Source organism: Macaca nemestrina, chromosome 2, assembly GCF_043159975.1.
Source record: "Macaca nemestrina isolate mMacNem1 chromosome 2, mMacNem.hap1, whole genome shotgun sequence".
NCBI classification, from domain to species: domain Eukaryota; kingdom Metazoa; phylum Chordata; class Mammalia; order Primates; family Cercopithecidae; genus Macaca; species Macaca nemestrina.
In genome coordinates, this window is record NC_092126.1 from 28,145,571 (window position 1) to 28,166,519 (window position 20,949).

A 20,949-nucleotide genomic window follows, 5' to 3' on the forward strand; every position below is an offset into this window, starting at 1 on the left:
AAGCAATTCTTCAATGATCCAGATATGAGGACGATTCATCAATAACATGCAAACAATTTTATGAACACAGTAAAGAAAATATAAAAGCGGATATTAGGTCATATAATATCATTTATATATGTTCACTGTTTTATGCCAAAAAAAAAAAAAAGAAAGAAAAACCAATACTTGCTTTTTATACCACTTTATTCCAACCTGAGCACCTCAATATAAAACTAAACACTGGTGAACCGTTTTCCTAATTCTGCATTATTGTAAATGTACAAGTTCTCCTAGCAGTCCAACACTTAAATAGACTAAATCATCTCTGACACATGGTAGCTTTCATATAATGAAAATACCTAAAATAATTAGTGCAATATACTGAACTGATCAAAATAAAATGAACTTTGGAAAAGAAGGCTGCAAGATTGTTACTAACATATTGCAATACTTTATGTTACAAATTACGGGTACATTGTTTATTATAGTTCTAGCCATGGAGGAACAACTGAAGCCCCTTCTTGTCCAAGGGGGAGAGAGAAATAATTAGCTATTTTAGTAACTGTACATTTTGTATACTTTTAAGCAACTCTTAAATATTACAGAAAAGTAATACAGATATGGAGACTACAATGCAGTACCCTATTTACAGTACAGCTGAAGATCGAATTTAAAATAATCAAGTTTGAATATACATAATTGTTAGTGCATTGACTATATTATGTCAAAAGGGAACAAAAGCCCCCTCCCTGCCCCAAAAAACAAAACCTATGTAATGGCCAGCAGTGATTAATCGGAAATCAGACACCTGGTTTATTTCATTTTTGTTAAAGAACTCACATGTTTGAAAGGAACACTATCCATTAAGGTGCATTTATTAGTTCTCAAATTCTTAAAACAAGATGGGATTGCATTTGATTTTTACCCCATTTAAAAAAAAAACGGGACTGGCTATAATTAAGATACCATTAATACTCTTCCCCACCCCCCGACCTTGTATATGTGGGATTATTTTCTTGTGGCTAATTTATTAAAATGTGGAATGTACATTTTAAATACAGATACCAGGAGAAATGAACATTTGCCTGAATACTATGGCTAAGCATCATAAATAACTTTAGAATCTCCTTCTAAAAAAAGGACGTTTTTGAAAAGCCCAAATTAGTAAGATCCAAATTTTTTTTCACAGGTGACTACTGTACCAGTGTGGAGAAATGGGCTGGTTAACTGTGTGGGTCCAGACAGTCATCTGTCTATATTCCTAGTGATGAGAAATCATTCCTCCTAACCTTCCAATGAAACAAGTGTCCACATAGTTCTCATTTTTTCCCTATTGTTGAAACATTAGTGAGAAGGACCCATGCATGTTATTAAAAATTAAGTTCAAAACACTTAAAATAATTCTGTATTAGAAACTTGACTCTATCATAAGTCTCTTCTTTTGGAAGTCATACTGGGCTGGTTAAATGCTCCAATTCCATTGTTATTAACATTTAGGAAGCAGAAGACTATTCCAGCTAGTTCAAACTAGAGGTTTAGTTACTACAACACTGACTCCTGGTTGGTTGTGTGGGTTCGGTGAGGTCTACTCCTCTTCCTCTGGCAGAATTTGCTCCTGGATTTTGTGGTTCATTCTTTGGCAATTTTTTAGCTGAAAGAAAATGATCAAATAAATGGAATATTTGAATAGTCATATTAGTATCAGTTTCACCTGCTATTTATAATTTTTCTTTCCAGTTAGGTTACCCCCAAAGTATTATATAACCACATGTTCATTCTTTTCAAATGTTTACTATCTATTAAATGCCAAAACATTGGTTGCTGTCTTAGGGAGTTTGATTTCTGGGGTAACTGTGTTGGGGGAAGGGTAGATGGGGACTGGCTGTAGACACAATTAAAACTTAAGCCTGACTAGTGCTTTATGTAATTCTCTACACAGATTCACTCAGTAATACCAGAAAAGTTGTATTTTATTTTATACTCATTATTACTTCTTCTTCTTCTTTTTTTTGAGATGGAGGCTCGCTCTGTCACCCAGGCTCACCTAGGCTGGAGTGCAATGGCGTGATCTCAGCTCACTGCAACCTCCACTTCCTGGGTTCAAGCGATTCTTGTGCCCTGGCCTCCTGAGTAGCTGGGATTATAGGCATGCCCCACCACGACCAACTAATTTTTGTTTTTTAGTAGAGACGGGGTTTCATCATGTTGCCCAGGCTGATCTTGAACTGCTGACCTCAGGTGATCCACCTGCTTCGGCCTCCCAAAGTGCCGGGATTATAGGCATGAGCCATGGTGCCTGGCCTCATTATTACTTCTATTTAAAAAAAAATCTAAGTTAATAAACATGATGGCCAGCCAGTAAGCTTATCAGTAAGTTTATAAAGAAGCTCAGCTCATATCAGCATTCTCCAGGCTGCCACAAACGCTTTTTAGAACAAGTCAGGATAGAAACAAATACCATTGTAATCATCACCTCAACAAAACTTGTCCTCTATTGTGCAACTAATTATCACCCCGAATTATGATAGATCATATCTACTATTTCCTTCCTGGCTTCCACAGCCTTTGGCCTTAAAACATCTATATACATTTTCTCTCTCACACTCTCTTTTTTTTTAAGAGACAGGTCTCACTCTGTCACCCAGGATGAAGCGCAGTGGTGTGATCATGGCTCACTGCAGCCCTGAGTTCCAAAGTGAGATGGGGTCTCACTTTGTTGCCTAGGCTGGTCTTGAACTCTTGGGCTCAAGGAATCCTTCCGCCTCAGACTTCCACGTGCTGAGACTGCAAGTATGAGCCACCATGCTCGACCTCTTAGTTTTTAAAAGAGAAACTTACACCTTGCAGAGTAACCATCAGCTGCCTTGAAATAAAGGGGAAATAGGTAAGAGTTGGATTTTTGAGAATGAACAATTACAATCTATGCTTTGGGCAAAGGACAGATAAGACCCAAGTTAGATGCCTGCATGTGTCAAAACTTAGCATACTGGAGGAAATATACGAACACACAAACATACCTTAGCATGCTAGTGGAAATACACTTAAGACACAAACATATCCACATACATTCAGACATACTCAACACTTTGTTGTGATCTTAGTTTGAATGTAGCCTGCAGCCATACTTCTTTTCATTTTGGAGACAAGGTCTCCCTCTGTAGCCCAAGCTGGAGTGTGGTGCAACAATCATAGCTCACTGAAACCTTGAACTCCTGGGCTCAAAAGATCCTCCCACCTCAGCCTCCCAAGTAGCTAAGACTACAGGGTATGCACCACCATGCCTTTTTTTAAAAATTTGTTTGTTTGTTTTGTAGAGACTGGGTCTTGCTCTGTTGCCCAGGCTGGTCTAGAACTCCTGGCCTTGAAGATCATTCCACCGTGGCCTCTCAAAGTACTGGGATTACAGGAGTGAGCCACTGCAACCAACCTCATTTTCTCCTTTTATAGGCTGATGAATCCTAATCTGACTGACCAGTAGCTATACCTAATCCAAATAGAATTATCCTGAAGACCTCATCTCCAAAAACTATTTCCTAACTTTATTTGAGTCAGAGGAGTCTGGCTTGTCAGATTCAGACAACACACTCAACCAGCAGTTACGACTTTACCTCTGCCAAGCTCTATACAGCGAGTGGTTGTTCTCTGGAGTGTTCCCACTGATTAAAAAAAGTACCTGCTGGATATACAGATGCTCCTTGACTTACGATGGGGCTACATCCTGATATATCCATCCTAATTTGTATGTTTTTGATTTATGATTTTTTTTTTTTTTGAGGCAGAGTCTCACTCTGTCACCCAGGCTGGAGTGCAGTGGCATGAGTGGCATGATCTCAGCTCACTACAACCTCTGCCTCCTGGGTTCAAGCAATTCTCCTGCCTCAGCTTCCCAAGTAGCTGGGACTACAGGCGCATACCACCACGCCCTGCTAATTTTTCTATTTTTAGTAGAGACGGGGGTTTCGACATGTTGGCCAGGCTCATTTCCTAACCAACTCCTGACCTCAAGTGATCTGCCCGCCTTGGCCTCCCAAAGTGCTGTGACTACAGGCATGAGCCACCGCACCCGACCTCATGTATGGTATTTGAAATTTATGATGGGTTTCTCTATGTAACCTCATAGTAAGCTGAGAATGTACTAAATGCATGTCACTTCACACCATCAGTAAGTTATAAAATTGTAAGTCAAACCACTGTAAAGTTGGAGATTGCTGTAGTTTGTTTTAATTCGTAAGACCCTTAATGTGCTAAATTCATTTTTTGAGGGGAAGCAGAATATTAAACATGTCTAAGAGTACTGATTTTAAGAGTGGCTGCACACACTGATCTCTATCAATCTTGGGGACAGACTACTATGGTAAGACTCTAACTTTACCATAGCTTTGACTCAGGTTACTCAGAAATTGAATATACTCTGCTTCGAGATCTGATTGCCTAGTTGCATTGTGGACCTTTTATACTTTATTTGTTCTACACATTCCATTCTACATCAGCATCAATCATTTTTAGAATCCTAGATGCTGGGTTGTGCAATGCATTTGGGAGCCAGGAGCACTGAAGCTCGGAAAGAAAGACTTCCATTGGGCCACTTCTCTGGGACTGGGTCTAGGCTGGTAGCATAAATGGTATTATAATGGTATATCTCCAGTAAAATGTATTTACAAGCAAAGCCCCAGAGATGCTGAACGCTGGTACCTAGGACACAAAACAGCATTATATACTGTATATAATAACAACTTAGGTTCCGGATTGAGCAATCCATCATGTCTCCCTATTTAGCATGCTTCCCTAAGTGTTTAAATCAGATGTGAGTGAGATTAGGAGGCTGAAGGAAGTAAACCAGAATGAGAAACTTTTTAGTCCCTGCATTGATTACAGTTGTTATGAGTGCCCTGTGTGATTTAAGTCACTAATCAAAGTATTCCTTCATAACAAAAAAATTATATAAAAGAAAAAAATTACTAATCTAGTGAAGGAAATGGAAAGGCCATAATTCCATTTACACATAGGTTTTAAGAAGGGAAACATTCTAATTTCAGAAAAAAACAAAAAGCTAAAATATGTAGGCTGCTTTCTAACTCGAAAAATGACTTTCTTAGCATGTTTGAATAAAAAGGTACAAACTGAAGTCCATCTGGTAGAGTTTAAATACTGTGAGAAAGGTTTAAAAGTGCAGGCTGATTTGAAAGACCTATTATCTCATTGTTTCCTCTAACTTTTCAGATGTGATTCTGGGTGTAATCTGTCACATTTGTAAAATGAGTATATTATCACACAACCCTTCGCAACTGTGCCAGTATTTCCCTAGCAAACTGCAAACTTGAGTTTTTCAGGAAAACATTTTACATGAGAAACAGGCAAGTTTTTTCCCATTTCAAATGAAGTACCATTAAACTCTGTCACCTAGTAAAAAACAATAAAAATACTTGCAACTTTTACTGGGTTTTCATTATTCTCTGATTCAGCTATTAACTGTTTATTTATATGAGTTCAATTTAAGAGTATTTCTTACTTGGAGTGTGTAAGTAAGGACTGTGAACACCCCAGTTAAGAATCAGTGCTGTAAAATAAAAGGTGTTGTGGGATGAGAAGAGTGCAGGGCACATGAAAACCACAGATGGCAAACTTTGAGAACCACCAAAACATACCCTTCAGGTAGAATCTATACATTAAAACCATTGAAAAGAGGAAAGGCTTAAAAAAATAAAATAAAATAAAATCTAAAACCAAAAAACTAAACCAACCTTTATTTTTGTTATAGAAAAGAGGCTTATAATACTACTCCAACTTCGTTACCTATAATCAAAAACTGAAACGGCAATTACCATCGGTTAAAAGCACCTCAGGGCTAAGCGCGGGGGCTCAAGCCTGTAATCTCAGCACTCTGGGAGGCCGAGGTGGGTGGATCACAAGGTCAGGAGATCGAGACCATCCTGGCTAACACGGTGAAACCCCATCTCTACTAAAAATACAAAAAAATCAGCCAGACATGGTGGCGGGCGTCTGTAGTCCCAGCTACTCGGGAGGCTGAGGCAGGAGAATGGCGTGAATCCGGGAGGTGGGGCTTGCAGTGAACAAAGATGGCGCCACTGCACTCCAGCCTGGGCGACAGAGTGAGACTCTGTCTCTGGGGAAAAAAAACCTTAAAGCAATGACAAGAACACTGTGTAAGATCAAATATAAAGTATGGATGTTGTTTTGTTTTCTTTTTTTTCTCCTTATGCCTCTATGCTCTGAAATCGTCTTCCTCATGTTTACATTAAAATAATTTGTCAATCTGTATACTTATGTGTCATGTTCTTCTGAGTTATACTTACCAATAATTTGACTTTTAAAATGTATAGCCTAATAAAAAAACATATTTATCCAAATCTCCCAGCGAAACCTTTGCAAAATTTATCTATTTGAACTATCAGGTTAAGGTTAAGGCTTAACTCACCTTGAAGAAGCTTGCCTAAACTGACAGTATTACAACCTAATAGGTAATTATCTTTCAAATTTAACAATATTACCAACAAAGTATTGCTTTGTGGAAGGGAATTAGAAAAGTGGTATAATATCTCTCTCTCTCTCTCTCACACACACACAAACATACACACACACTCACCCCCAATACTTTTTTAAAAAAGAGAGTCAAATCAAATATGCTTCATGCTTGTTTTGCTTATACTGATCATTTTAAAAGAGATATTAATCTTACCTATTGCCATGAATATTTCATTTACATTCATTGATGTTTTAGCTGATGTCTCCATGAATAATAAACTATTGTCATCTGCATAGGACTGTGCTTCCTGTTTATAGAACAAAAAATGAGATATATCTCTTGGAAATATGCTGTATCTGCTTTAAACTTGTTATAGAAAAGGAGACTTACTTATTACTGCTCCAACCTGATTCCTATAATCATCTATAATCAACAACTATGTAATAGCTACAACAGAGGTAAGAGCACTGTGCAAGAAAATTTTATAAAGGACTATTTCCTTTTTGGTCTGAAATTCTTGCATTATCCCACCTTGATTAATCTGTTCTTACATTAAATCTGCTTTCAAATACTGAGTTCCAGAGATGGGGGAGAATTATCTTATTCTAAATAAAACTCTCTTTGATCTCAATGGAAATTTTTATTTACACTTATTATCTGCAATGAAGACAAAGGGAAACCAAATATCTAACACTGGCTTCAACTACTAAATGACACCCTCATATTTAATTTTCAGTGACCTCTACAGTAACATTATAGTCTTGAATATATCATGAATCATTCCTTTGAAAATTACATTACTGCCCTACATTTTTGTCATGCTTTTACATTTTACATATATTATTACTTTTCATCCTCATAGCTGTTATGAGGGGTAACCAATGATCTTTCCCATTGGACAAAGAAACAACTGAGGCTCCTTTGAACTGTTATGTGACAGGGCCACTTCTGACTGTAACTTAAGTATTTTCTCTGCCACTCTAGTGCTGGGGAGGCAAGAATTTTGGAAACAGTAATGGATGATACTGCATCTCACATCATTTTCCTAAGAATTAAATAAAATTACAAGTGTAACATACCCAGCTTAATACCTAATGGTGGAAGAATACATGTATTCCATCTACAGTCATCAAAACAGAAAACTATTTCATCACTGATATATACATAATAGCCTCAACCACCCTTCTAGTAGAGAAGCCAAAGAGCAAGAGAACAGGCAGTTTTAAAAAGAATGTCGAAGTAGAGGACTTGCTTTGTTTTTAAGTGATTGCACTTGCTCTATTTTGCAGCAGCAAACATTCTGAATTAGCAACCGTAAGACACAAACTGGATTTTTTTTAGCCTTAAAATTTTTTAAAAATTATTAGTTTTTAGCTTATTATTTTCCAACTCTGGATACCGACTGGCAGAGCCTTTATTTTTGAATGCCGCTTTAAGAACAACCACATGAGTGTTTGCGTATGGACATATGTGGGTACACACACGTGCTTACACATACTTGCAGATAAGTAGAAGAGGGTTAGGACATAAAGTATGTGTGGGATGGAGGAATTAGGGCAGGGTACAATCACTTTGTGCACTGTGAACAATGACTACTTTTACTGTTTCTCTCTTTTTTTTTTGAGACGGAGTTTCGCTCTTGTTGCCCAGGTTGGAGTGCAATGGTGTGATCTCAGCTCACCACAACCTCCGCCTCCCAGGTTCAAGCAATTCTTCTGCCTCAGCCTCCCAAGAAGCTGGGATTACAGGCATGCACCACCACACCTGTCTACTTTTGTATTTTTAGTAGAGACAGGGTTTCTCTCCAAGTTGGTCAGGTTGGTCTCGAACTCGCAACTTCAGGTGATCCACCTGCCTTGGCCTCCCAAAGTGCTAGGATCACAGGCGTGAGCCACTACACCCGGCCTTTATTGTTTAAGTCTACAAAATCTTTTGATCAGTTTTTATATTCCAGTAATCTATTTGAAAATTTAGGTTTATCAGAAACATTTTATTATATGTAGTATTTTGTATTTGTTTTAAAAATCAGTCTTTTCTATTACTTGCATGGTTTTAACATTACAACTAACTCAAGTGTTGACACAAAATAAAAGCTTACAGGAAAAAAAGGGACTTTCAAGTGAAAGTTAAATTTAACATACCTGGAAATCTACTGCTCTTTTATTTGCTAGGTCGGCCTTGTTTCCTGATAAAGCTATTACAATGTTAGGACTTGCTTGCCTCTGAAGTTCTTTAACCCAATTTTTTGCTCTTGCAAAGGACTCCTGTTAAACAAAGAAACAGCTATTGGGCATAGGCTCAAAAAATGGTTAGGAAGCATCTTTGTGATACAAGGCTTTTTTTAAAAGACTGTCCACAGTGAGTGTGGGAAAGAAATTCTTAGGACTACTGTATTATGAGACATTTTCATTTTATTTTTTTTAAACCAGATTTTCTAATTCACAAAAGCTTCAGCAGAAAGGTCAAGATTGACTATCAAAAAAAGATTTTCCAAAATATTTAATCAAAATTCTGAATACCAAAAGTGGGTACTCAAATTAATTTCACTGTGCAATGCATCCATACTTACCTCATTTGTGATATCATATACAACTATGGCTGCTTGTGCTCCTCTGTAGTACATTGGTGCTAGGCTATGGTATCGTTCTTGACCAGCTGTATCCCATATTTCAAACTTTACTGTAGTGTCATCAAGACATACAGTTTGGGTTAGAAAAGCAGCTGAAAGAAAAGGACTGCAATAAGTTAATCATTTTTCTCCAAATGTTTTCATAATATAGAAAACACCTGCTTGTATACATGTATCAAAATGTTACACCGAACCCCATACATATGTACACCTATTATGTGTCAGTTAAAAGCAATAAATGAGGGTTAAAAAAAAAAAAAGGAAACACCTAGAAACTTGACAGATTGCATACCCACAATTGATAACAGCTTTTAAATACTGGCAAAGCTGTGCTTTTAAGCTATTTACATGTATGCTTACATATAGGGCCTTTGTAGTGAAATCACAGATTGAAAAATTTCTGCATCTTAGAAATCTTAGAAAAGCTTGTTATAATACTAAATAAGCTTAAGACTACATTTCTTTTCCTTCTTTTTTTTTTGAGACAAGACTCTCATTCTGTCACTCAGGCTACAGTGCAGGGGCGTGATCTCAACTCACTGCAACCTCCGCCTCCAGGTTCAAGCAATCCTCCTGCCTCAGCCTCCTGAGTAGCTGGGACTATAGGCACGTACCACCACACCTGGCTAATTTTTGTACTTTTAGTAGAGACGGGGTTTCACCATGTTGGCCAGGCTGGTCTCGAACTCCTGATCTCAGGTGATCCGCCCACCTTGGTCTTCCAAAGTGCTGGGATGACAGGCGTGAGCCACCGAGCCCAGCAAAGACTACATTTCAAAACTGCTCTACAATTAAAGAAATGCAATGATAGTCTCAAAAAATGGAAGTCGCAGGAAACCCAGTGTGCTTAAAAGTACCATCTACATTGCCAACACCACGTCCTGTTCCATTTTACTAGATTTTATTGGCACACTCTGGCAATTTAGTCCCAGTCCATTACCACCAAGTTAGTATTTCTTGTTATATATGTTTTTTTTTTTCCCTGAGACACAGTCTCACTCTATCGCCCAGACTGCAGTGCCTCCCAAAAGTAATGAGATTATAGGTATGAGCCCCTGTACCCGGCCTTTTGTTATATTATTTTTTAAAACATTGTGACACTTTAATTGTGGTAGTCATTATTACCTTAACCTAGATTTAATTTGTTCAGTTGATTCAATATTTGCTCCTACCTTTCATTCCCTGCCGTAAGAATTTTTCGGATCTGTACTTTTCCTGATTCTAATTTTAACACTAAGAAAGCAGCATCACAAGCTGGGCATGGTGGCTCATGCCAGTAATTCCAGCACTTTGGGAAGCTGACGCGGGCGGATCACGAGGTCAGGAGATCAAGACTATTCTGGCCAACATGGTGAACCCTTGTCTCTACTAAAAATACAAAAATTAGCTCGACATGGTGGTGCCTGCCTGTGGTTCCAGTTACTCGGGAGGCTGAGGCAGAAGAGTCGCTTGAATCCACGAGGCAGAGGTTGCAGTGAGCTGATACCGCGCCACTGCACTCCAGCCTGGCAACAGAGACTCCGTCTCAAAAAAAAAAAGAACGTAGCATTATAAAATGATACAATATTGTTAAAATTAAAAGACCCACACACAGCCATTAGACCGCCCGCTGCTGCTGCTCTATCATTCACTGTAAATTGGTATGCTCCTCCCTTCCTTCTACGTTTAGCTCAAGGTGTGATATTCAAACCCTATTTCCAAATTGGTATGCACTTGAATTACACCTTTCTAAATATTATGCAAAGGAATTATGATACATTTCTCTAAATTACAGCAGTTTATCTAGTGATGTCGATAGAGATGTACTAACCAGTATCAAATGTGCTAAAGAAACCAAGTCTAACGAGATGTATCTCTTTTATGTTAGCCATAACTTTTTTTTTATGCTCTTTTAGGTTAACTGGTTGCTGGCTTTAGTATCGACAACTAAAATCTTCTGAATTTTGCAAACAATACTGTAAACATCTTCATTTTGACTTAGATTCTAATTGATAGTTTTATGAATTCTCACTAATCATATTGTAAAATATATTCTAATCCAGTTCAAACTTTTTTTTTAAACCAACAATTAGCAGAATTATCCATTTTCTAAAATGCTGTATTTATGGTAAAGGATATCCAGAGAGCACTATGTCACTTTTTCAAGGTCATGAGAGGTTCTCCTGTAGGATCAAAACATGTTTTTAAACTAAAATTAACTCCCTAAGACAGTACTCTTATCAAAAAGGAAAAGAGGAAAATAAATCACAATACACAAGCCTTTTTCCAAGTATAGTTTGATGCAGACTTGCAAAAAAAAAAAAAAAAAGGGGGATTAAAATGTGCATAGACTGTTTTATTTTTTAGACATACTATGATTCACAAAGTATACTAGTAGTAAAAACATTCATTTATACATCCATAAGCAAACTTCAGGCTCAGGGAAATAACTAGAGTCGTCCCTCAGTATCTGTGGAGGACTGTTTCCAGAACTTTCCCATCTATCATGAAGGACTGGTCTCTAGAATCCCCAACAGGTAACCAAATCTGAGGACGCTCAAGTCCCAGATACAAAATTGCAAAGTATGTGCATATAACCTAAGCACAGCCTCCTGTGTACTTTAAAGCATCTCTAGATTACTTTGTACTTTAAAGCATCTCTAGATTACATTGTATTAGGTAATACAATGCCTGTGCATCACGTCATCCACTAGATTCAACACAGTATTAAGTGTGTGGCAAATTTAATTTTTGCTTTTTGGAGCTAAGTAATTTTTTCCCCCTTAATATTTTCAAGCTGCAGTTGGTTGCATTTATAAATGCGGAACTCACAGATTCAGAGGGCCAAGTGTATTAGAGATATTGCCTTAGAGAAAATACGATCCAATTCTCAAGCCAGTTAAAGATACCACAAGAGGCCACCATACATGTACAAAAATGCCAAATACAAAGAAATTGCAACAAATACATTAAGACAAACAAAGGCCCATGACCAAGTACATTCTTTCAGAAATACAAAACTATTACAATAACAGGTTAATGAAGAAAATCCTTTTAAACAAATTACAAAAAGGCATTTGAGTCAATATCCATTCCTAATAAACACGTTAAGATTCTTCCTTATAGCAAACCAGGGCATTATTTCTAAATCTAGGAACAAAACCAGGGGAAACCATGCTGGAACAGGAATGGATCCCACTCAGATTAACAAAGATAATCAATTCATTCCTCAACTCTGCTTAGAAACCTTCCTTCATTCCACCCTAGTTAACATCTCCTACATCTGTGCTCCCAGAGTTCTCTGTGTAGAAACATTTCACATCTTTTATAATCATTGGTTTATATCTTTTCTTCTCCTTGATTGAGAGTTACTTGGGCAATGACCACAGGTTAAGTACCCCTTACATGAAATGCTTGGAACCAGAAGTGTTTTGGATTTTTAAAGATTTTGTAGTATTTGCATAATGAGATATTTTTGGGAAGGGATCCAAGTCAAAACATGAAATTCATTTGTTTCACATAAAGCTCGTACACACAGCCTGAAGCTAAAATAATTTTGTGCATTAAACCAAGTTTATGTACACTGACTCATCAGAAAGCAAAGGTGTTAAGTGTGAAACTGTTCACTTGTGACATCATATTGATGCTTGAAGAGCTGGGGAGCATTTCAGACTTCAGATTAGGGATGCTCAACCTGTAGTAGTTCTTCTCTGTACCAGCATCTAATATAAATCCTTGTTCATACAGATGTTCAAAAATGTCTACCAAAAGGAGGAAGTTCAAAAAGATACATGGAACCATTTAAAGGGTACTTCAGATAACATTTGAATGTAGACAGAGGCAGCTCCCAAATGTGAAAAAACAGACATTTCACAAGGTCTCTCTACTCAAGTTGTAACACAACCTCAAAAACATCATCAAGATATTTTTCACTTGATAACACTGTACTGGGCCGGGTACGGTGGCTTCTGCCTGTAATCCCAGCACTTTGGGATGCCAAGGCAGGTGGACCACCTGAGGTCAGGAGTTTGAGACCAGCCTGACCAATACGGCAAAACCTTGTCTCTACTAAAAACACAAAAAAATTAGCCAGGCATGGTGCCACATGCCTGTAACCCCAGCCACCTGGAAGGCTAAGGCAGGAGAATCACTTGAACTCGGAAGGCAGAGGTTGCAGTGAGCCGAGATTGTGCCATTGTACTCCAGCCTGGGCAACGAGAGTGTAACTCCGTCTCAAAACAACCACCGCCACCACCACCACTGTACTATTGTTCATGTGGTATGATAAAGCATAATTTTGGGGGAGAAAAAGACCAACATTAGAGGCCAGGTAAAATCAGTTTTATAATATACTTAAAAAAATGAAAAGTGCTGCAGTACTACATGAACAGAAATATTACTGGAATAGTGTAGGCCAGTATAACAAACTCTTATATACATAATACATCCCAAGACGTTCATGATTTCCCAAAGTCCTAAAGTTTTAAAATACTACTATAGTGTTGTTTTTTTCTGAGATGGAGTTTTGCTCTTGTCGCCCAGGCTGGAGTGCAATGGCGCGATCTCGGCTCACTGAAACCTCTGCTTCCTGGGTTGGAGTGATTCTCCTGCCTCAGCCTTCCAAGTAGCTGGGATTACAGGCGGCCGCCACCACGCCCGGCTAATTTTTGTATTTTTAGTAGAGATGGGGGTTTCACCATGTTGGCCAGACTGGTCTCAAACCCCTGACCTCCGGTGATGCACCCACCTTGGCCTCCCAAAGTGCTGGGATTACAGGCATGAGCCACCACACCTGGCCAAATTCCACTACAGTGTTTAATTTCCCCTGTAAAACTCGGTGAAGTGTAACTGACATTTAGGTGACATCTTCAAATCCTTAGTGCTCCTAAAAATACATTACTAGTAATTTATAAAGTTATGTAAACGAATTGTGCCACTGAAAAGTTAAATTACTACATCAATACAGTAGCAACATGAACCAACCACAAACTTACCTGAATCTGTAAAACCACTTTAATTTATCCAAAACGTCTATTTTCTGGCTAAGAACCATCACTCTTAGACCGCTTCATTTTCTCTTCACTTCCATCACCAGCACTAGTAGTTGGTTTTCTTTTCGGGCCCATATTTCACAAAGAAACAGCTTTTATCACTTCGAGAGTTACTGTGTACGCGATGACAAGTAGAGAAAAACAAAGCTGCGTTGAGATGTGGGTGCTGGCCTGTCTGATAGGCTCCCTCTGAGCTACGTGATCAGTTCCTACTTGCAAGCCTGGCAGCAAGCAAGTAACATTTCAGCCTCAGCAAAACTACAAATTACTTTATCACAGACCTTGGAATTAGGTGAGAATAGCTGAAGCTTTAAATGTCAAATCTGCAAATACCAAAGGCCTATTATAATATGCAAGACTCAAACAGTAAGCCAGGAGAAGACATTACAACACACTGGGCGAGGGAAAGGGTATCCAAATTGATGGCATAAAACCAAAGATTAATAATTAAAAAACAAAGTGGCCAGCTGGGCATGGTGGCTCATGCCTGTAATCCCAGCACTTTGGGAGGCTGAGGCGGGTGGATCACATAGGAAGGAGTTCAAGGCCAGCCTGACCAACATGGTGGCATGCGCCTGTAATCCCAGCTACTCAGGAGGCTGAGGCAGGAGAATTGCTTGAACCCAGGAGGCAGAGGTTGTAGTGAGCCAAGATCACACCCCTGCACTCCAGCCGGGGTGACAGAGTGAGACTCCATCTCAAGAAAAAAAAGAAAAACAAAGTAACCCCCACCTCATAACTAAAATGATTCTACATGAATTAAACAGAAAGGGGAAAAAATACAAAAACTGAGAAACCATACAACTTCAAGCCCAAACTTATTATTTATCAAAACTGACAGGGAAGAATTGCTTTATTAAAATTGACCAAAATTCTATATAAGACTACAGATTTGATTACACAAAAATATGAGACTTCAGGTTTGCAAAACTTGTGTCATTACCATGACAAAGGGGCAAACCTAATGAGAAAAATTTCTACAATGGATGCTAAGGGATTAGTATTTTCAATCTGTAGAAAGTTACTATAAATGTTTAGAAAAATTTTAGAACCTCAGGAATAAATGTGTAAAGACAATTCACAAAAGAATGGAAAAGGAGGCCGGGCGCGGGGGCTCAAGCCTGTAATCCCAGCACTTTGGGAGGCCGAGGCGGGTGGATCACGAGGTCAGGAGATCGAGACTATCCTGGCTAACATGGTGAAACCCCGTCTCTACTAAAAATACAAAAAACTAGCCGGGCGTGGTGGCGGGCGCCTGTAGTCTCAGCTACTTGGGAGGCTGAGGCAGGAGAATGGCGTGAACCCGGGAGGCGGAGCTTGCAGTGAGCCAAGATCACGCCACTGCACTCCAGCCTGGGAGACACAGCGAGACTCCGTCTCAAAAAAAAAAAAAAAAAAAAAAAAAAGAATGGAAAAGGAGACCAGTAGTCAACAAAATCATCCACATAGTAAAAACAATTTTTATCTCCTAAATTAGCATAATGAAAAAATATAAATAGGGCAGGCACTGTGGCTCACACATCTGTAATCCCAGCACTTTGGGAGGCCAAGGCAGGTGGATCACTTGAGGTCAGGAGTTCAAGACAGTAGGTAGAACAAACTTTTATGCTCAAAGAATTTAAAACTATTTAATAATTAAAAACAACCTTGTTAGTGAAACGAAATCCGTCATCAAGAATTGGAAGTAAGGCTGGGCGCAGTGGCTCACGCCTGTAATCCCAGCACACTGTGGGAGGCTGAGGCAGGAGGATCACTTGAGGCCAGGAGCTTGAGACCAGTCTGGCCAAAACAGTGAAACCCTGGCTATTAAAAATACAAAAATTAGCTAGGCATGGTGGCACGTGCCTGTAGTATCACCTACTCAGGAGGCTGGGGCATGAGAATATCTCAAATCCTGGAGGCAGAGGTTGCACTGAGCTGAGACTGTGCCACTGCACTCCAGCCTGGGTGACAGAGACGGGCTGTCTCAAAAGAAAGAATCACAAGTAAAGTAACTTGTGGGGAAAGAATGTAAAGAAAACACTGGGTAGTTTGGCTACAGCATAATAAATCAGATTTTCTGGTTTTCAAAGATGTGAATTGCAGTAAAGAAATTTCGATATGCTGTTTTTTTCAATTTTTGGTAGTAAATAAATGTGTATAGAGAAACAATAATATAGGTTGTCATATTTGAGTACCTTTAAAAAAAATCCAACTGTGTAAGTGAAAAAAAAATACTAGTAACTAAATACGTAGTAAGTATTAAGTAGCAATTAAAACTAAAAGGAAAGGATGCAGTGACTAGAGAGGGGAAAGGGTCTTGTTCAAATTTTCAGAAATAGAATGTGGCTTTGTGATAAAAAAAATTCAAATTAGAGATTGTTAGAATCAGGTACTAAAGTTATCAGTGAAGACAGAAATTGGTTCACTGGGAAAATGAGTACTAATAGCAGTAATCCAACATAACAGATTTTCTCAGATAAGCACTAACTTCAGATGATAAAATTACACATAGAGAAGAATACATAGCTGAAAACAGGGGGAAAAAAAACTGAGGCCATTTTTATTTCCTACAAAAGTGTGTGTATACAGGAAGCACCCAATGAATGCGTTGCAGAAGCCACAGTCGTGAGTGTAGTTAGGGAAGAGTTACATTTCAATTAATGTGAGGAAAAGAAAGAAATAAAAGTAGAATCGGGCAAAGTATTACTCAGCACCCGGGGGGGAAATAAATAGGGCACAGTAATGCATATACACTGTGAGTAAACGCAAAAAGAAAATATTCCAAAAGCCTAACAAAATAAGAAATTATTATGTAGATAACATATAGAAAGAGAGCAATCTTCCCAAAATTAATCCATCTTAAGAGGTGATCTATAAATACTAATTTATCTAGAATTCATTCTTAAAAATCAATGAGCATCTGATAAGGGATTGAAAGCTAGAATATATTAATATAAGGAACTCCTACAATTCAGCAACAACAAAAAACCTGATTAGAAAACGGACAAAGGGCCAAGCGCAATGGCTCATGCCTGTAATCTCAGCACTTTGGGAGACTGAAGTGGGTGGATCACCTGAGGTCAGGAGTTCAAGATTACCCTGGCCAAAATGATGAAACCCTGTCTCTATTAAAAATACAAAAATCGGCCGGGCGCAGTGGCTCAAGCCTGTAATCCCAGCACTTTGGGAGGCCGAGACGGGCGGATCACGAGGTCAGGAGTTCGAGACCATCCTGGCTAACACGGTGAAACCCCGTCTCTACTAAAAAAAAATACAAAAAACTAGCCGGGCGAGGTGGCGGGCGCCTGTAGTCCCGGCTACTCGGGAGGCTGAGGCAGGAGAATGGCGTAAAAACCCGGGAGGCAGAGCTTGCAGTGAGCTGAGATCCGGCCACTGCACTCCAGCCTGGGCGACACAGCGAGACTCCGTCTCAAAAAAAAAAAAAAAAAAAAAATCAGCCGGACGTGGTGGCAGTTGCCTGTAATCCCAGCTAGTCAGGAGGCTGAGGCAGAAGAATTCCTTGTGCCCAGGAGATGGAGGTTGCAGCAAGTCAAGATGGTGCCATGGCACACCAGCCTGGGCGGCAGACTGAAACTCCATCTCAAAAGAAGAAAACGGACAAAGGACTAGAATAGACATTTATCCAATGAATATACACAAATGACCAATAAGAGCTGGGCACAGTGGCTCACAACTGTAATCCCAGGACTTTGGAAGGCCAAGATAATAGAACTGCTTAAGCAGGAGTTCAAGATCTGCCTGAGCAATATAGTGAGACTCTGTCTCTATAAAACATTTAAAAATGAGCCAGGCACGAGGGTATGCGCTAGACTACTTGGGAGGTACAGGTGGAAGAATCACCTGAGCTCATGTGCTGCAGTGTGCTGTGATCATGCTACTGCACTCCAGCCTGGGTGACAGAGTGAGACCCTGTTTCAAAAAACCAAAATAAATAAATAAGTCTAATAAGCACATGAAAAGATGTTCAATATCACCAATCAATAGAGATATGCAAGTCAAAACCACAAATTACCACCTCACTGCCATTAGAATGGCTATGATCAAAGCAAGAGAAAAAGGTAAAGTGTGGGTGATCACGTGGAAAAACTGGAACTGCTTTGCAGCTGGTGTGGAAAACTGTATAGATATTTCTCAAAAATATTAGACAGAATCACCATATGATCCGGCAATTCCACTTATGGGAATATATCCAAAAGTAGTGAAAGCAGGAACTTAAAACAGTATTTGTACACCAATGTTCACAGCAACATTATTCATAATAGCTAAAGATGAAAGCAACCTAAGTGTCCAATGATGGACAAACAAGATGAAGTATATACATGCAATGGAATATTATCCAGCCTAAGAAGTTTTAGGAAGGAAATTCTGGCACATGCTTTACAACATGGATGGAATGTTGAGGACATTATGCTAAATGAAATAAGGAAGTCACGAAAGTACAAATACTGTACAATTCTACTTATGTGAGGTAGCTAGAGTCAGAAAGAAAAGGTGAACGGTGGTTGCCAGACACGGGAGGAAGGGGTAGTTATTGTTTAATGGGTGCTGAGTTTCAGTTAGGGAAGATAGTTTTGGATAGTTACACAACAATGCTAAAAGTACCTAATACCACTCAACTGTATACTAAAAAATGGCTAAAATTGTAAATTTTGTGTTACGGATATTTTACCACAATTTAAAAAAGAAATCTGGGTAAGGCGCAGTGGTTCACACCTGTAGTCCCAGCACTTTGGGAGGACCAGGCGGGCACATCCCTTGAGCCCGGGAATTCGAGACCAGCCTGGACAACATGGAGAAATCGTCTCTACTAACAAAAATACAAAAACAGGTGTGGTGGCGTGCACCTGTAGTCCCAGTTACTGGGCGGGGGGTAGGGGGTAAGAGGTCTGCGGCTCAGGCAGGAGGATCACCTGAGCCTGGGTGACACTGAGACCCTGTCGTCCCATCCCCACCCCCGCCCCCGCCCCAAAATATAAATAAATAAAGGAAGGAAACAAATATAAATATCTATGAGCAACATCTAAAGGTAATAGTTGCGAAATGATTTAAAATCCTGAAGAATATTAATGATACACAGGGAAGATCCTGCATTAAGTCAAGAGTGAGGTAAAGAATAAAAATCAGTATTTCTCCAACACTGTCTAGGGTAAAGGATATTGAGAAGTCAATGCTTTTTACTATCACAACTTGACAGCAACCCTTACGGGACACCCAACTCTAAGGGAGTCCACTAACCAGTACATAAGACAGTCAGCCACATGTCACCAGCTGAACATCGTCGCCCTAGGAATTTCTTTCTTTCTTTTAACACAGGGTCTCCCACTGTCATCCAGGTTGGGGCAGCAGTGCTATCATAGTTCAGTGTGCCGTTGAACTCCTGGCCTCAAGCAATCCTCCCAAGTCAGCCTCCGGAGTAGGTGGGACTACAAGGCACGCACCACCACACCCAGCTAACACTAGGTATTTCTAACATACTGATGCACGTTGTTTGAAAATTAATCTTTGGGCCAGGCACAGTGGCTCACACCTGTAATCCCAGCACTCTGGGAGGCCAAGGCAGGTGGATCACTTGATGTCAAGAGTTTGAGACCAGCCTGGCCAACATGGTGAAACCCGTCTCTACTAAAAATACAAAAATTAGTCGGGTGTGGCAGCATGCACCTGTAATCCCAGCTACCTGGGAGGCGGAGACAGGTGAACACAGGAGGCAGATGTTGCAGTGAGCAGAGATTACACCACTGCACTCCAGCCTAGGGGACACAGCGAGACTCCGTCTCAAATAAATAAAGTAAGTAAGTAAGTAAGTAAGTAGGTAATAAGTAAGTTAATCTTAGGAGTTTTGGCTAGGCATGGTAGCTCCCGTCTGTGTAATTCCAGCATTTTAGGAGGCCAAGGTGGGATCTGAGGTAGTTCAAGACCAGCCTGGCCAACATGGTGAAACCTTGTCTCTACTAAAAATAGAAAAATTTCCCAGACGTGGTGACATGCGCCTGTAGTCACGGCTACTCAGGAGGCCGAGACACAAGAATCGTTTGAACCAGGGAGGCAGAGGTTGCAGTGAGCCAAGATCACGCCACTGCACTCTGCCCACACTAGCCTGGGCGACTCTGTCTCAAAAAAATAAGTAAAATAAAATTAATCTTAGGAGTTTGTTAGTATTAAGTTAGTGCCCCAAACCTGATCACCCTAGAATAAACTGATAAAGTCAGTGTGAGCGCCTTCAGGGCTAAGACCCTGTGATTACCTCACCAAGTGGCATAACCCTAAGAACATCTCTGCTCACCAGATTAGATTTATGTAACAGGAACGTACCAAAACTGCTGAATTGGGAAGAAGAATGAAAGAACACATTACAAAGACAAAAGGTATTTTTTAAAAAATGATAGGGTACAGGTTGTTACGAGTTATTAACTAGAATCAGATAAAGGCTACCAAACAAATATCAACAGAGAAAAGGTTAAGAAAATTAGCTTAGCTTTAAGGGAGATATAGACATGTAGATCTATAGGTAGGTAGGTAGATATATAAGTATCTACAAAAGACATGTTATCTATAGACAACAGATACTTTACTCAACAAAAGTATGTCACTAAACTTGTCAAATGTGCAAGGATAGTGCCCAAGCTATTTTGCATACCAGGATTCCTTCCCTTTTCTCCTAGTTCAAGAACCTAGCACATAATCCTTCCTAGCCCTCAAGAGAATCTTCTAGACCTTTAAAACATTACTGGCCTTCAAAGTGATTTTTTCATGCTTGGCAGTAAGCTTATATATTAAATGAATTTAAAAGTTCTAATATTTGGCTGAGCACAGTGGCTCAC

General features: G+C 39.4%; 1 protein-coding gene across 1 annotated transcript in view; it reads right to left on the reverse strand.

Moving 5' to 3' along the window:
- Nucleotides 1-168: 168 nt before the first annotated feature.
- The window catches only part of LOC105488903 (RAB5A, member RAS oncogene family), a 37,138-nt gene continuing 16,357 nt past the window's right edge, over nt 169-20,949 (reverse strand). Inside the window, exons 3-6 of the mRNA XM_011753409.2 lie at nt 9,036-9,187; nt 8,608-8,730; nt 6,680-6,773; nt 169-1,633 (exon numbers count right to left, since the gene is read on the reverse strand). Of these exons, the coding sequence (XP_011751711.1) occupies nt 1,518-1,633; nt 6,680-6,773; nt 8,608-8,730; nt 9,036-9,187 (485 nt within the window). The 3' untranslated portion in view covers nt 169-1,517. The remainder of the gene's footprint in view (nt 1,634-6,679; nt 6,774-8,607; nt 8,731-9,035; nt 9,188-20,949) is intronic.